The sequence below is a fragment of the Sus scrofa genome, chromosome 7 (assembly GCF_054392235.1).
Source record: "Sus scrofa isolate SSC_HxYL_T2T_F1_AM1 chromosome 7, Sscrofa_HxYL_maternal_Yorkshire_Landrace_v2.0, whole genome shotgun sequence".
In the NCBI taxonomy this organism is placed as follows: Eukaryota; Metazoa; Chordata; class Mammalia; order Artiodactyla; family Suidae; genus Sus; species Sus scrofa.
In genome coordinates, this window is record NC_139389.1 from 124,427,932 (window position 1) to 124,445,824 (window position 17,893).

The 17,893-nt window shown below is 36.2% G+C and overlaps 1 protein-coding gene across 9 annotated transcripts in view; it reads right to left on the reverse strand.

Annotated features, from left to right (window-relative positions):
• Window positions 1-1,967: 1,967 nt before the first annotated feature.
• The window catches only part of TC2N (tandem C2 domains, nuclear), a 51,443-nt gene continuing 35,517 nt past the window's right edge, over window positions 1,968-17,893 (reverse strand). For 3 of the 9 annotated variants that reach the window (XM_005656445.4, XM_084970050.1, XM_001928983.7), the window contains exons 8-12: window positions 17,691-17,807; window positions 14,051-14,242; window positions 9,407-9,521; window positions 6,687-6,886; window positions 1,968-4,457 (exon numbers count right to left, since the gene is read on the reverse strand). In XM_005656445.4, the coding sequence (XP_005656502.1) occupies window positions 4,347-4,457; window positions 6,687-6,886; window positions 9,407-9,521; window positions 14,051-14,242; window positions 17,691-17,807 (735 nt within the window). In that variant the 3' untranslated portion in view covers window positions 1,968-4,346. The remainder of the gene's footprint in view (window positions 4,458-6,686; window positions 6,887-9,406; window positions 9,522-14,050; window positions 14,243-17,690; window positions 17,808-17,893) is intronic. The other 6 variants (XM_084970046.1, XM_084970047.1, XM_084970049.1 and 3 more) reach the window with 3 other exon arrangements.

The window sequence follows — 17,893 nt, forward strand, 5'->3', positions numbered from 1 at the left end:
ATGTTTCAGCCAAAACTGCAAGCATTTGAAATTTATTGCTGAACAAGAATTATAACTAATGCATCAAAAGAACACTAATAGGTATCTGTCATAGTTAAATTTAATGTCTCAACTGACTGGCTGGGGTGCCCAGATTAAAAATTATCTGGGGGTATGTCCTGTGAGAGTATTTCTAGCTGAGATTAGCACTTGCATCAATGTGGGAGGGCATCTTTCAATCTGTTGAGGACCTGAAAAGAACAAAAGGCAGAGGAAGGAGGACTTCCACTTGAGCTGAGACTTCTTATCTCATCTTCTCCTGACCTCAGACTGGGATTTATACTATTGGTTCTTCTGCTTCTCAAGCTTTTTTCTCAAACTGACTTATACCACTGGTTTTCCTGGATCTCCAGATTGTGCAGTAGATTGTGGGATTTCTTAGCTTCCATAAATACAAGCCAATTCCTCATAATTAAAAGAAAATTTAGGAGTACCCATTGTGGCTCAGCGATTAAGAATCCAACTAGCATCCATGAAGATATGGGTTCAATTCCTGGCCTCGCTCTGGCGTTGCCTTAAACTGTGGCACAGGTCACACATCTGCCTTGGATCACAAGCTATAGTGCAGGTTCCAGATGTGGCTCGGATCCTGCATTGTTGTGGCTGTGGTGTAGGCTGGCAGCTGAAGCACTGATTCAAACCCGTAGCCTGGGAACTTCCATATGCCACAGGTATGGCCCTAAAAAAAGGGCACCCCCCTCCAAAAAAAAAAGTTCACCCACCATCAGATTAAAAGGAAATTTTTCAAGAAATTTAAAAATAAAAAAATAAAAATTTATATCTCTCTCCCTACCTATCTCCTATTGGTCCTGTTTCTCTGGAAACCCTAATACAGTTGACCCTTGAATAAGACAGGTTTGAACTGTACAGATTCATTTATGTGCAATTTTTTTTTCATTATGTACACACCAAGAACCCCGTAATGCAAGGTTGGTTGAATCCATGAAGTCAGAACCATAGAGGGCCAAATGTAAAGTTATACGCAGATTTTCAACTGCAAGGGGGGTGGTATCCCTAACCCCGGTGGGTTCAAGGGTCAGCTGTCAATGTAGATGCAGACGTTTTATCTGGAACTTCCCTCAATATGCCCTACCAAACACCAAAAGTAAATGTATCTTTGAAACATAATATAAAAAGTTGACATAAAATAAAAGTTGAAATTTATTGCAAATTTCTGAAATCCTTCCTATATAATTAAATATTTGATTAAACAAACTGGAAATTTTGGTTGGGACATCATAGTTTCTGTACATTAGCATCACAGAAATTCAAATAACTTTTCAAACAAAAGATCAGTTTAGGTTATTTTCAGACCATAATTACATAACTGAAAAATCCCACAGGTTCCCTCTGAATAGTCTGCTAAGAGCAGTACCTGATATACTTCAGTGGTAAGTTCTCTGGCTCTGCTAAAAAACCATGCAAAACCATTCCTGTTGTGGCTCAGCAGTTAACGAATCTGACTAGCATTCATGAGGACGCAGGTTCGATACCTGGCCTCACTCAGTGGGTTAAGGATCCAGCGTTGCTGTGAGCTGTGGTGTAGGATGCAGACGTGGCTCAGATCCTGCATTGCTGTGGCTGTGGTGGAAGTCAGCGACTACAGCTCCAATTCCACCCCTGGCCTGGAAACCTCCATATGGTGTGGGTGAGGCCCTAAAAAGAAAAAAAAAAAAAAAATTCCTGCAAAACCAAATGAAAGCCAAACAGCGATGTTATTTTTTTATATGGACTGCAGCTATTTAAATATATTAATCTGAAGACTTATAAACAAATACACTGTGAGGGATTAGCACTATGCAAACTATCAGCCATCAGTGTGAATCCTTCCATGGCTTTCTCCGGTCACTCCATATCACTTTGGTTCCCTCTCACTGTTAAAAGTGGGTAAAGGTCAAGAAATGCTAAGTAAATACAAAGAGAAATGATTTTTTTGCATTGTTGCTCATTTTTTTATTACCAGTTTCTAATGTTTTTCCCATAATATTAGTAGCTATTTACAGAAGAGCATGTTTCTTTTTATATTTCCATGTAAAAGTTTGAAAAAACAACAAGAGTATCACCTATATTCAGTACTTCTTCACCTGAAAAAGGCTTAAGTAAACACTAATTAAAATATTGGAGGTCTTAATCCTACTTTTCGAACTGATATCTTTGAATTGAGAAGGTTGTCTTTATATTGTTTTATTTACCTAGGATTCTAAGAAATAAAACAAACCAAGAAGTCACAGTTTTCCTTCAAATTATACACTATACATATATTGCAAAAAATATTGAAAATTAAATAGAGATAAATACATAACTACACATAATAAATGTAGGGATTAAAAACATTAATAGAACCAAAAAAAAAAAGCTGCTCAAATAAAATTCTAGGTCATTTAAAATAATAAACTGTCACTTATCATCTAAAACCCAATATACTTACTTCTTTGGTAGCTTTTAAAATGGTTTTATTTGCAGAGGATTTTTAAGGCAGGGAAACTACTCTGGATGATACAAGAGTGGTAGATATACATCATTTATGTATTTGTCAAAACTCATAGACTGTATAACATCAAGAGTGAACCCTAATATAAACTACGGACTTTGGGTGATGATGTATCAATGAAGGTGCATTGATTTCAACAAACATACCACTATGGTCCAAGATGTTGAGAGTAGAGAGACTGTGCAAATGTGGGTAGAGGGTATATAGGAACTCTGTGCCTTCCTCTCAATTTTGCTACGAATCTAAAATTGCTCCTTACAATAGTCTATTTTTTAAAAATTCTTTTGAATAGTTTGTCTCAAAGATTCAAAAAACTACCACACAAGGTAATTTCTCTTAAAAGTCCACGTGAGTACTCACCAATATGCCATTTTTCACAATCAAAAAAAAATTACTTCAAAATGCAGTGCCAGAGAGTACCTGTCAACATCACCTGTACACCATAAACTCTAGGCAGCATAAGCAAAAGACATGTAAAGTATGCACATTTTGTAGCTTGAGGAGGTTGTAGGAAAAGGGGAATTAGTGTTGATTTGGGGAAATCACAATGAGATACACAGAACATAAGACTTAGAATGAGAAGGGCATGCTTACATTACAGCAAAGTATACTTCCGGTTTACAATTATCACCATTTATCTCTTGGCACGTGTGGGACAAGGTAAAAGAGAAAGAAAAATGGAATATAAAAGCACTTAGGCTTCCTATCGGCAAAAACAAAGTCATATCTTCCAAGCTCGGGAAGGTGTTATTTGTTTCTCCAAAACAATTCTGCTTCTTGGCCAGCGCTTGTATCACCAACTACACGGAAGTTATCCCTGCATATTGAGTTACAGTGAGTACCTTAGAGAAACTGCAACAGAAAATATCTGCTACATAATGTTTGCTTATATGATTATTGTAAAAACATGGGGAAATATCATAATGCTGTGAATTACAGGTCAAGTAATTTGTATTTTAAAAACTAAAAACAAGGAAGTGTTTATCATAAAACATTGGATTTGCTATTTAAGCTCACTCAATTCTGCTAATTAGGATGAGCCCTCTGGATGACGATCTCATTTCAACTCCAGTTGAAACAAAAAAGGACATGAAGGAGGAAAACACAGCAAAACGTGTGTAAACCAGGTTTTTCCAATTAAACTTCAACCTTCTGATGTTTTCATTTATTCGTGCCAAAATGTATTTTTCTTTACCTGAAGTTTCTTGGAGATCAATAGTTACAAAGGGCCAATGTGATACCCTACGGGTAAGAAATGATAAACGTGGGGCACAAACTTTTCCCAAACACAGAGAAGTTGAAGTGGTTCAATTCGTTTTTGCTTTCTGAGGGAAAATACGTATGAAGAGGGTAAACAGTGGAGTTAGGACCTAATCAACAATAACTAGCAGTGAAGCAGTGGTAAAGCCTTCTAAATTTCTAACGGAGATTGCACACACTGGCTTTTGAAATATCTAGGCAAAGCTTTAAAAAAAAAAAAACCCACAAACATAACATGGTAGTAACTATCTACAGTTGATATTCTCTTTGATTTTATAATTCATTCAGTTGCCCTAGTAATATTATCCATCTTTTTTATTGTCTATTTTGCTAAGGCTTTAAAACGTTTCCATTATTTTGGCTATCTGCTATAATTCATCCCATTTTTTAAAATCAAGTTTAGTTTTCTATATAGATTCATTATATATTGTAGGTATGGCCTCCATAAATAAATTGACGAATGTACTGATTTGTCTCTTCTCAGTTGGCAGCAAACTGAAATTGTAAGTCTTCTAAAAGAATATCAAGTTCATCACCAATTGAATGCGCAAAGTCTTCAAGATGGATTTAATTTGTGCCACTTGATGACAACCTTTTCTGGATTCGTAATTGTCTCTTTCCACTGGTTCACTGCTTCAATGTTATTGCTGTCTTCACTTATCCAAATCTGTAAAGGAACAGTACAATCATGTCAGGTAACACAATAATGGTAACTGAGGTGATTTTTTTTTTTTTTAGGGCTGCACCCTCATCATATGGAGGTTCCCAGGCTAGGGGTCAAATTGGAGCTGCAGCTGCCTGCCTATGCCACAGCAACGCTGGATCCTTGACCCACTGAGCAAGGCCGGGGATTGAACCTGCATCCTCATGGATGTTAGCCAGATTCCTTTCCGCTGAGCCATGATGGGAACTCCCATTTAAGTAACTTTAGATAATAGATGAACTGGGAATGAACTTGGGAAAACCGTAAAGCATTACGCAAATATAAGATAACACAATGGTTACATATCATTGTGGCAAGGCAAGATAAACCAGGAAACACAAAACCTGAATTCTCAACTCAGCTCGAGCTAAGCTATAGCACTAATGCTGTTACTTGGGAGTTAATTTCTTTGAGACTCAGTTTCTAATTCTTTTAAATAAAGAAATTGGAACAGGCCACTCAAAAAAGGTTTGGTTTTCATTTTTTATTCTTAATTTCGTGGTCTACAGAACGTTTCCTTCAAATAAAATCTTACGAAGAACCCCAATACATAAAACAGATAACATGGGAGTGCTTTTGCTGATACAGAGTGAGAAACCTTGACCCCACTCATGGTGGCTCCTTGAGGCTACCAGAGAAGCCAGAGGGAACAGTTGACTAACAGGAACTTTGCCACAATTATTATCAACTAAAACCTCAACCAAGAAGGTGGAATCACCAAAAAAATGTATCTTGAAAATCACTGGTTATCAAGAAAATCTCCTCTTCTGTTCATACATTAGCTGAGGCTTGATGATATAGGAAAACTTTAACTGAATTCACATCATTGGCCTCACAACTTTGAAAAGCATGCTAAATAGATGAATTCTTGGGAGTTCCCGTCGTGGCGCAGTGGTTAACGAATCCGACTAGGAACCATGAGGTTGCGGTCCCTGCCCTTGCTCAGTGGGTTAACGATCCGGCGTTGCCGTGAGCTGTGGTGTAGGTTGCAGACGCGGCTTGGATCCCGCGTTGCTGTGGCTCTGGCGTAGGCTGGTGGCTACAGCTCCGATTCGACCCCTAGCCTGGGAACCTCCATATGCCGAGGGAGCGGCCCAAGAAATAGCAACAACAACAACAAAAGACAAAAAAAAAAAAAAAAAGATGAATTCTTGAGTCAAACTTTATTCCATATAAGAATAAATGAAGAGCAACAAAATTATACTATTTTAACAAATATTTTAGTTAGAATATAGTAAATGAGAATTAATATCAATCTTTGAAAATTCACAAATAAGATGAAGATTTCATGTAGACTATTAATAACAACTTGTCAGGAAGAAGCTTTTAAACCAAAAATACAGATTTGGGAATTTAAATGTGAGCCAAACAATTGTAATTAAGGTAAAAGATAATGTACAGCTACCATTAACCCACTAAGAGAAAAGAAAAGAACTACAGGATTGGTAAGGAAGCAAGTATCATGTCGTCTTAAACAAATTACTAAGAATTTTTAAATATCTGGTCACCAATATTGACTAGATAATATCACAACCACTTAAAATTGATGTTTTCTAGGAATTTAAATCTAACACAATTCAGCTAACAGGATACAGAGTTAAATATTAAATTGAACATAACCTAGAATAAAGTTAAGTTGGATATTAGCAGCCTTAAAAATTTTGATTGAAATACAAGTCAGAAGTACTGAAAAACTGATCTTTCTTATCGTTTTTAAAGTTTAAAAGCTCAAAAAAAAAAGATAAGAAGCCTGGAGTTCCCATCGTGGCGCAGCAGAAACGAATCTGACTAGGAACCATGTGGTTGCGGGTTTGATCCCTGGCCTTACTAAGTGGGTTAAGGATCCGGCGTTGCCATGAGCTGTGGTGTAGATTGCAGAATCTGGCGTTGCTGTGGCTCTGGTGTAGGCCAGCAGCTGTAGCTCCAATTAGACCCCTAGCCTGTGAACCTCCACATGCCACGGGTACGGCCCTAAAAAGACAAAAGACTGAAAAAAAAGATAAGAAATAGATTGTTCAGAAATTCCAAATATTTTTCTATTAAAGCAAAAAGTCTGACAAAATTTGATTTTTGTGGTACCACTGAATTTTAATTTATGATGCTGAAGAAGTCTATCCTATTTCAATGTTATCCAGCTGCTTAAATGCATAAAAAATGCAAGGAAAGAATGCGAGACAAAAATTCCTTACTAACCTGCCCCACAAAGTGTCTTCTTCCTACAGAGCTTCGGCTGTAAAGCTTAACGAGAAAAATAATTTCTTTTTCATTCTGTATAAGTGGAAAAATCATAGTCTCTCCCCACTTTACTCTTCCACTGGAGGCTTTCAGTAACCGTGTCTTCTTCTTATAAATCAACTCTCCCGAGCTAAACATTGCCACCTTCACAAAAAAACCTAAAGAATGAGAAATCTTGCTATATAAAAATTGTAAATGCCATATACATCCATATATTATGTTATAAAAATATAAATAAAGATCTGATGAGCTTTCAAAGAGAAAACACCTCTAGTAAACTTTATAATTATTACCATACTTTACAGATAACTACTATAACCTCAAATGAATGTAATCTTCCTCTAACCTGAATGCCATTAAAGACTGGAATTGTAATTACAAAAAACCATCAGCAGCAAAGGAGCACACACCGAAAAGGATTACACAAAAGAGAGGTGCCCACTCTTTGGAGAGCTAGAGGAATTTATCTACAAATTTATATAGATAAAGTCCTTTGCTTGCTTGAGACTCTAGAAGTTAAACATATGCCCCCTAGGGAAAATCTATCCTTTAAATAAATTTGAGACGCAAACCCTCCAGTAATGGCAGAGTAGCTTGTGTAAACTGACCTTCTCATAGATGACGATCACCAACTCTGGGGAAAATGTTAAAAACAATTGATCAAGACACTAAACACTGACTAAAAGCAGAAAGAAACTGGAGGAGCGTCAACTCCTAAAAGATCGGGACTGCACTAAATAGAGTGCAAGTTTATACAGCTTTTCACCTAAGCCTACTCTCCGCTCTAACACATGGTGCTCACAACTCAAGCAGAAAGCGATCTATTTGAGAAGTGATGGTATAAAGCTGGGACTGTCGGACAGCAAGGAAGTGAGGAGAGAGCTTTCGGAAAGGAGGGAGCCACAGAGTGAGAACCGAGACCGACCATTATTTATAAAGCAGAGATCACTGGTAATCCTGAGGAGCAGTTTTGATTAAAGGAAGACGCCCTGTTACTAAAATAAATTACATTCATAGATTTTTACTTTTATCCTCTCTTCCTAGAATTAACCCTATATAGTCCTGGTAGTTTATTCTTTTGATGCCAACTTAGACTTCATTTGCTTTTTATTTTATGGTTTTTTTCATCTGTCTACATAAGAGAGAGGAACCCATAGCTGTTTGTTGTGTATGCTATCCTTTGTTTTGATACCAAGAATGTACTGATCTCATCAAGTTTCTTTTTTCATATTTTTTTTTTTCATGCTGTGGAACAGCTTATATAGAATAGGAAATACGTGTTCCTGGAAAGTTTGGTAGAATCTGCCAGTAAAATCGTCTTGGCCGCTGTTTTGATTAGAGGCAGTTCGTAGCTACTTTAACATGGTTATTGTTCTATTCAGATTTCTCCCTCTTCTGAAGTGAATTTCAACAATTTTTTGCTTATAAAACATTTTACATAGATGTTCAAATAAACTGGCATAATTACAGATCGTATTCTTATTTATTTCTGAACCACTTCTGAATCTGAAATTACATTCTCTTCCTTGTTCATGATTTATTTATTTTTGCCTGATCCAGAGTACTATAGGTTTACCTACTTTAACATTTGGTTTTCTTCATTTTGTGTTTTGTGGTCTCCATACTTAAAAACTTTAACTTTAGCTTTAATTCCTACTTCTACTTTCCTTTGTGTTTGCTATTGTTTTTCTAGCTTCTTGTATTGAGGGCTCGGTTGTATTTATTTCCAGTCTTTGTAGTTATAGTGGACATCCTTTGTTTCTGCCTGTCTCCAGATATTTTCTCTTCTTCTAGCAGGAAAAAGGAACACTCTTACCCTACTCTTAGCCCTGTAGGTAGGATTGACCTCAAACCTTCAGCTCTAGAGGCAGCCATGTGAACCATGCCTAGACAATCAAAATATCAGAATCCCTGGCTATACTCAAAGACAGAAGGCAGAAAAAGCTTCAAGGCTTGTATTTGACATTTTCTGTTTTTTTTGGGGGGGGGTTTGTTTGTTTTGTTTTTTTGTTTTGTTTGGTTTGGTTTGGTTTTGGGTTTTTTTTTTGCTTTTTGCCTTTTAGGGCCACACTAGCAACATATGGAGGTTCTTGGGCTAGGGGTCTAATTGGAGCTACAGTTGCCTGTCGGCCTATACCACAGCCACAGCAATGCCAGATCCAAGCCGTGTCTGCAACTTACACCACAGCTCACAGCAACGTCAGATCTTTAACTCACCAAGCGAGGCCAGGGATCAAGCCCACAACCTCATGGTTCCTAGTTGGATTTGTTTCTGCTGCATCATGACGGGAACTCTTATTTTGTTTTTTACAGTTAAGTTTCTAGTTAGAGAGTATCTACAAAAGGGCATAGACCTAGGGAGAGGATAAATTATCCAGGCTGATGAGACGTATCTGACAGTTCTCTGGACAATCAACCTGTATTAATTAATGAGCTAAATAAAGGACAGCATCAAACACAGAGAGGTCACAATTGGATAAGAATCAAGAGACCACTGGATTAAAGTAGATGCAATGGCTAAAATTTGAAATCCAATAAAGTAATTTTAAGCTAAAAGGTAAGTATTTAAGTTAAATAATAAAAGTAAGATTTTAATCTCCATTGTAGGAAATGTAGGAAACAACTGTCTTTTACAAGTATTTTCTGAAGATTCCACTTTGAACCACTGACATACTTACTCAAAGTCAGGGGTGTTGATGAGCTTGGAAGGTATTGTGCCTCAAGAATTTGTAACTGAATTCTGCTATTTACCGCTTGAAAACAAGTCCCCAATTCAAGTTCTGCATGGCAAACCTGCATATTAAAAGCGTGTGATTTGGTAAAAAAAAAAAAATCAAGACTAAGATTAGAAATGTTTTAATCATTGCTTTTTACTGACACACCAAGCTAAGTGTTATAGGGATTCTGTCGATATGAGGCACTTATTACTTAGTTTCATGAATTCTGATAGCGTTAAGTTACACATACGCTGATCCTTCAAAATCAGGGAGACCAAAGACAATTTCAATTAAAAACAAATTTCTAAGCAATTTTACTAAAGAAAATGTCACTAAAATAAACACCAAGAGAGCACATCTTCAAAACACTTAAACATAGTCAATTGAATTATTTGTTCAGAACATAGGAAATATGATAAAAAGTGTTATCTATGAAAAACAGCATCAATTTTTCCAGTTATAGAGATCAGAGGTAGTGCTACCCAAATTAGAAGACAAGGGATTACTACAATGTACAGATCTGTGGATTAAGAGCTGACTTACTATGCTAAATGGAAGCAAGCCAAAGACAAGAGTTGACAAGAAGGAAGCTAGTGAAAGTGATGGGGTGGTAAGTTACAAGGAAAAGGTCAAAGAAAACCTGAGGCAAACAATAAAATGAAGGAGATTTAGAAAGGGGAAAAAGTTAAAATGTGCTCTTTAGTACTGCTGCCTAACAGCAGAAGTAAGTTAGTCATCTGTCTCACACAAGCCAAATTATGTACGTAAATTCCAAGGTCCTTGGAGTGAAAAATAAAAGAGAGAAACATAACGTCGTCCAAACACGAAAAATATTATTATTCACATGTTGAAAAGAGTAAGTATGGGATTAAAGAAAGAACATAATGTTAACAGATCTCACTAGGGCACAGCGTAGACAGACCCAAAAATCTTTGCGAGTACTGATTCCAACAAAGCTACAGAACGACTGATACTTCATGAAGAGTTTTATATTTGATAAGCACCCAGTATTCTATGATAATTGGCACATGGATTATTAAAAGAAGAACCTTTTTATGTACACGCCATTGAATCTGAGGTATTTTGTTCACAAAATATTCCTTTTTTTTTTTTTTTTTTTTTTTTAAGGGCTGCACCTGCAGCAAATGGAAGTTCCCAGGCTAGGGGTCGAATTGGAGCTACAACTGCCAGCCTATGCCACAGCCACAGCAATGCAGGATCCGAGCCATGTCTGTGACCTACACCACAGCTCATGGCAATGCCACATCCCCAACCCACTGAGCGAGGCCAGGGAGGGAACCCACATCCTCATGGATACTAGTCAAATTCGCTGCCGCTACACTGCAACAGGAATTCCTGTTCACAGAATATTCTGTGTTTTAAAATTGATCATGCCTTGGAGTTCCCTGGTAGAGCAGCAGGCTAAGGATCCGCTGTGGCTCAGGTCACTGCTGTAGCATGGGTTTGATCCGTGGCCCAGGAACTCTACAGACATGGGTACAGCCCCCTCCCCAAATTTTTAATTTAAAAAAAACAATAAAAAGGTACTAGTCTTAAATAAATAACTTTTAAGAATTGGTCATGCCTTAAGAAATCAAGAGATACAAAGTGAAAAGTGAATCAATCACTTAAGTATAAAATCAACTGCTGAAGTTAGACTCCATCCAACTTGAAAAATCTAAAATGATGATAAAAGTTGTCTACTTTGGCAATAAATGCTGAATTCTAATAAATAATTCAATGTACTGGCTTTGCTTTTAATCAGAGTACGAATGGATTAATAAATCTTTTTACATGAACTAATTTGGTAGTCATAAAGCAACACATTTACCGATTAAAAAAAAATGTTGCTGTCCTTGGCATTTTTAAGAATACATTTAAAAAATAGCTACTTATTGTTTACAAAACACAAAGGAAACATGTATAACATTTTCTCATTATTTTCATTATTTCATTATTTTCCACAATATAATAACACTTATGAAACCATCTAAAGATGGCAAAACTTCTTTCAGTGTTACATAGTTGTAGAGTTTACTCTCATAAAGGAGAGCAGCAGCATTTGGCAGTGGGCGTACCATTTCTTACTTGCCAAGGTTATTTCACAAAGCCAATTTGTATTCCAATATATTAATTCAGATCATGAAAAACTATTTTAAGTAGTTTTCAATCTGGTAATAATCAAAAAATTAAAAATCTAATCTATTAGGAGATATATATTAAGTACATTTTTTTCTTTTTCTTTTTGTTTTTTGGTTTTTGTATTTTTAGGGTCACAAGCAGCAAATGGAAGTTCAAGGCTGCAGGTCTAATCAGAGCTATAGCTGCCAGCCTACACCACAGCCACGGCAACGTGGGATCCAAGCCACATCTGCAACCTACATCACAGCTCATGGCAATGCCGGATCCTTAACCCAATGAGCGAGGCCAGGGATTGAACCCAAGTCCTCATGGATCCTAGTCGGATTCATTTCCACTGAGCCACAGCAGGACTCCCTTAAGTGCATTTTTTTTTTTTTTTTTGTCTTTTTGCTATTTTCTTGGGCCGCTTTCGCGGCATATGGAGGTTCCCAGGCTAGGGGTCGAATCGGAGCTGTAGCTACTGGCCTACACCAGAGCCACAGCAACGCGGGATCCGAGCCGCGTCTGCGACCTACACCACAGCTCACGGCAACGCCGGATCGTTAACCCACTGAGCAAGGGCAGGGATCGAACCCGCAACCTCATGGTTCCTAGTCGGATTCGTTAACCACTGCACCACGACGGGAACTCCCCTTAAGTGCATTTTTAATGAGCATAAAACTGTGGAAGATAAAAGACAGGATCTCCATTCCTAAATAATGTATCATCTTTTTAAAGAAAAATTTTTTGGCCTTCCTGGAATGCTTGTTGAAGATGAAATGTTAAATATAATTAGAGAAATCCATGATCTAGTGATGTTTAAGAATATCTTCTTAGGGGGACAATACAAGGTTGATAAAAGATATTTTCATATATTGAGGTATGGGGAAGTCATTCTGGCTTATACATGAGTTAGCTCAAATTTTATGCTAATTAAAATAGCATACTTGTGACCTATCAAATGTGCATTGTACATCTGTTTTAATTATTAAAGAAAACGGCACACTGATCAGAAGTAGAGAATGCCCACGTTAAAAATAAAGATTAAATGTCTCCCTTCCTGGGATGCCAATGCTGGTACCCTTTCAATGATAAGACTCCCTTCCCAGCTGTCAAGGCCATACTGACTCACTGTGTACATGCTGGCCTTTTTTTTTTTTTGAAACCATGAAGGAATGAATCTCTGATTTGTTTATTCTTTGTTCTGATAAGATGGAAAACTAACTACACTGAAAACCATGTTTCTCAGGAGCAGTTCCTCAGAGAGGCTGTTTTCTGAGCTATAGTCCTCAGTTTGGCTCAAATAAAACTCTTTGCTATTCCTATTATAGATTGTTTATGGATTATTTTTGTCAACATGGTAGAGTTAAGAATGCTGGCTCTGGAATCAGAATGCTTCTATTCAAATCCTGATTCCCCAACAAGTGGCTGTATGAACTCAGGCAACCTAGAAGCGGTCTTGGGCTCCATGACAGCAATTAACAAGAGCAGCGAGCTCCTAAGTGTGGTATGAGCATTAAATCACTCAGGACCAGGTCAGTGGTATGGTAAGTTTCCCCAAGCGTCAGCCATTTCTGCAGGCTGACATTATTCAACACAGAAATTTGAGTTACCAAGTACATATTTACATTACCATTTGTTAAGGTAAAAAATTTTTGTACTAAGGAAATTATTAGCTCTACATGAAAGTTCTGCTGTTCATGATGAAATAGTTGTCTGTATAAAGGATAGGTATGTAAGTCCTGCTCTTTCAATGTCACAGAATTATCAATTTTTCTCCTCAACACAGGAAACAAAGTATATTATTTTTGCTTTTAGCCAAAAATATGAGACATTCACACTTGCAATATAAATTCTCTGATCCAATATAGCCTGAAAGCCCTTCTTTCAAGCCATCCATCTTTGTATCCCCGGCACTTGGCATAAAATTATAAGGTCTCAAAAACCAGTCAACACTCTGGATAATCAAGTTCTTTACAAAAAAACCAACTGTAAGATCCTCCGTTCTACCCAATTCATGGACAGATATAGCACTTACAATACTTACAACTAAAATTTCCTTATCTATTTTAAGACAATCTCTCACTGAGTTTGGAGTTAAGAGTTTTTCTTGCTTTTCCTAAGTTATCAGCTACTAAAAAAATTAGCAGTATCAGCTATTACTAAAAAATTAAATAATTATTTAAAATTATTCATACTTAGGGTTCTTTTACCTTTAAGTATGAAACATTAGTTAAATATTTACTAGAATAAGGAAAACCCTAAGGTTATTTAAAGGGGGCTGCGTTAACATTTTATCAATTTTTTTTAAAAAATCATTAAATGATGACATTATTACACTTTTACATTATTATTGCTTCTAGAGAAGCTTCCTGATCCTTTACTATATTCTAGAGTGTTTAAGTTACACTCCAACAAACAAAAATTCACCCACCAAATAAGCCTAAAAGTGTGAAATACTTTAACATATATTATACTACTTACAGAAATTTTTGAAGGTGGTGATATATCCAGAGAGTAATCCATTTCCTGTGTGCTAAGAGTTCTGAGTGATAGCGAGCATTCTCCAATAGTTTTCTTCCTGGGAGTCTGAGTTTGAATCTTAAACACAAGTCGTACAGTTTGTAGATTTTGGAGTTTAATAGCAAATACGAAAGTCTCCATAAATTCAATATTCTAAAATAAAAATCAGGAAAATACGAAATACATAAGTAGAATGACTGAAAGAAGGGTCATATGCCAATACCAAATAAACAAAATAATTTTATAATCGAGGAAAGGGAAATTTGATGTTATTACACCAAAAAACATTTTTTTTAAATGAAAATAAAAGTGACAGTGGCCACAACTTGATTTTCCAAAATGTATTCTGGATACTTCCCTTTTTAATTTCAAAAAATTAGTCAAGAATTTAGTTGATATCAACACCAAGTTCACCAAAATACAGCTTTTTCCCTTTTTGAAAATTAGGTGTTCTCCATCTTTGGTTCTGGGGCATCTTTCTGCTCTTCAACACAGCCTCCAACAGCTAAGGAGTGTTTCAGGCATCCCAAGCAAGCCCTCTCAGTGTGCAGAATCTAACTTGCTTATGTTAAGAAATGTGACTTATTTCTTTAAAGGAGTTATTATTTGCCTATTGTTCTTCCCATATAATTTGGGGTTTGATTTCTCTTTTAGTGATGTTTGTTCTACTCTTTTCAAGCTGAAAATCTGTCTCCTTGACAGAGAAGACAAAGGAAAATGTGAGTTTAAAGACCCACCTTCTCTTAGAATCGTTCACTCCAGGCAGCAAGTCAGTGTTTTCCATGCCCAGACTATTTCCAAATGTTCTTTTTGTTCCTTTTTAATATTTCTAAAAACTTGGCTTAGCACGAGCTAACATCATCTTGACACTAGACCATTTTCTGCTTATAAACCTCCTTCTTTCCAACTTTAGTGTATCCTTTTTAAAAGGCGTTTTTTTTTTTTTTTTTTTACCTTTTGAAAAGACAGGTTACTGGGTAACTAACATCAATATTTTAGATACTGTGTGAAAATATTCACTTTTGTTGTAATCATTTATGCCTGCATAGTCAGCATTGCGTTTCTGAGAAATTCCCAACCACCTGAGCCATCTTTTTATTTCAGTCTCAAGCCACAGACAGGATCACACCAACAAAACAGTATACATAAAATGCTTAATTTTTAAGTTCAGATACAGTGAGCTTACAAATGAAGCAAGTGTGTTGGTTTACTTCTCACACTTTGCAATAACAGGATCTCCTAAACAACCTGATAAATAATAATTTTTCAAGATTCCAGGCAAGCTTTTTGGGGGGTTTTTTGACCACACCCACAGCATACAGAAGTTCCCAAGCCAGGAATGGAATCTAAGCCACAGCTGTGACCTACACCACAACTGCAGCAACACCAGATCCTTCACCCACTGCGCAAGGCTGGGAATCAAACTCATGCCTCGGCAGTGACAGAGCCAGATCCTTAACCCAGGAACTCCGTCCATACAAGTTTTAACATGAGAACATTTTCCTCTAACTCTTCCTAAGTCAGTTTTATTTGAAAATCAAAAAGTGAAACTGTTTAATTCAAGAAGCATTCCTCTATGACTGTCAAGATTATAACCAGGGTTAAGATCTCTTCTATATATAGACTTTCTATAACTCATATTTTTCTAAAGTGAGATTCTAACATTTATACATCAATTTTGATTTCTGCCTTTTTATTTACTAAGAATATTTTTCTATGTTCTTAAAAACTTTTCCTAAACATCATTTTTCACGGCTGCCTAGTATTCTATTACATGGTGTGTTATGGTTTGAACTGTGTCCCCCCTGCAAAGATGTGTTCTTGAAGTCCTAACCCCCAGTATCTCAGAATGTGGAGTTATTTGGAAACAGCGTTATTGAAGATGTAATTTGTGAAGTGAAGATAAGGTTATACTGGAGGCAGTAGACTCCTAATCCAGTCTGACTGGTGTCCTTATAAGAAGAAAGCCAAGTGAAGACACAGAGACACATGTAGATGAAAGACATATGTCCATGTGTGTGAAGCCAAGGGATACCAGGGATTGCTGGCCATCACCAGAAGCTGGGTGGGGGGAGGCGTGGAACAGATGGAACAGATTCTCCCGTAGAGAAGGAAACAACACCTGATCACCTGCTGACACCTTGATTTCAGACTTTCTCCAAAACTGTGAGAGAGAAATATTTGTTGTTCTAAGCTACCCGGTTTGTGATACTTTGTTACAGAAACCATAGGAAACACATACACATGGTATACCATGAGTTTTTTTCAACAATTCCCCTATGGGAAATATTTAGATAGTTTTCAGCTTTTACCCTATGACCAAAACTGCCAATAAAACTCAATAGATATACTGTTTGCATTTTAGATAATTTCTACGAAATAAATTGCAGGTAGAAATACTATGTTAAAAAGCATAAATATTTTAAGATTTATTTTCCTTTTTTCTTAATCTAACATAAAATATTTTTTAATGATTTTTATTTTTTCCATTATAGTTGGTTTACAGTGTTCTGTCAATTTGCTACTGTACAGCAAAGTGACCCAGTCACACATACATCCTTTTTCTCACATTATCCTCCATCATGGTCCATCACAAGTGACTAAATATAGTTCCCTGTGCTACACAGTAGGACCTTGTTGTTCATCTATTTTATTTAGATTGTGCCTGCTGATCCCTAACTCCTACTAATTTATCCCTCCCCCACCCCTTTTCCCCTTTAGTAATCATAAATTTGTTTTCTATGTTTGTTCTATTTTGTAAATAAGTTCATTGTATTGTATTTTAGATTCCACCTATGTGACAGCATCTATTTGTCTTTCTCTTTCCGACTTATTCAATAATAATAATCTTATTATTAAGATTAGTATGATACTCTTATTTTAAGGTTTTAATGTGTATTGTCAAAATAATTTTCAGAAAGTTTTATGTTCTAGAGTGCTTGTAAAATTTTCCTAATTTTAATAAGCCAAAAGAGAAAAGAGAAAGCAGTATGTAACTTAAGTTTCCGTATCTATGAATACTAGAGTAGTGAGAGCACATTTTTTTCACATTTATTAGTAAAGGGAATCACCTAACTTTTCAACAACATGTTCTTGTAGAAGATACCTTTCATTTGCATAGAAAAAAACACTAATCTTTCAACTCATATCAGAAGTCAGAAATGAAGATATATTTAAAGTGAAACCTAGAAACTTGTAACTAAATTCAGGATTATAAGTCTTCTAGTTATGAGAACTGAAAGTATTTAAAAGGAAGTCATTGCAACCACGGAATTATTTCTCAAAGCCAATGTGGGGTGGGGGAGAAGGGATGAAAATATAGAGACTTATATTCCTTACATATAAGAAAAGAAAATGGTTTTCTTAGATATTACCCACCTTGTATATATTTGAGTGATTAATATCTTCTTTTTAATGTACCTTAATATTAGACAAGGAAATATCAAGTATTTCTGAGGCTCAAAATTGTCTTTAAAAAAGCAAGGGGTACAGAATTTGTAGTTTCCCCAAAACAAAACATTTTATTATTCTAATTCTTTATGTGGGTTACAGTGACAAACAGGACAAAAACATAAAAAGATGTTCAAAGACAAACACTTACACTAGAGCCTTCCTTGACTGAAGATTTGAAATGCACTGGTTTGGGCAATGTTAGTATTCCTTTTATAGAAAGAGTAGGAGTATCTCCATAACTAGAAGGCCAACTTAGATCTCTGCACTAAAAAAAACAAAAAATAGAGTTTGAGTTTTATAAAGGACTCTGACAATACACATATTTGATGTATTTCTTGAGGAAATGACTTA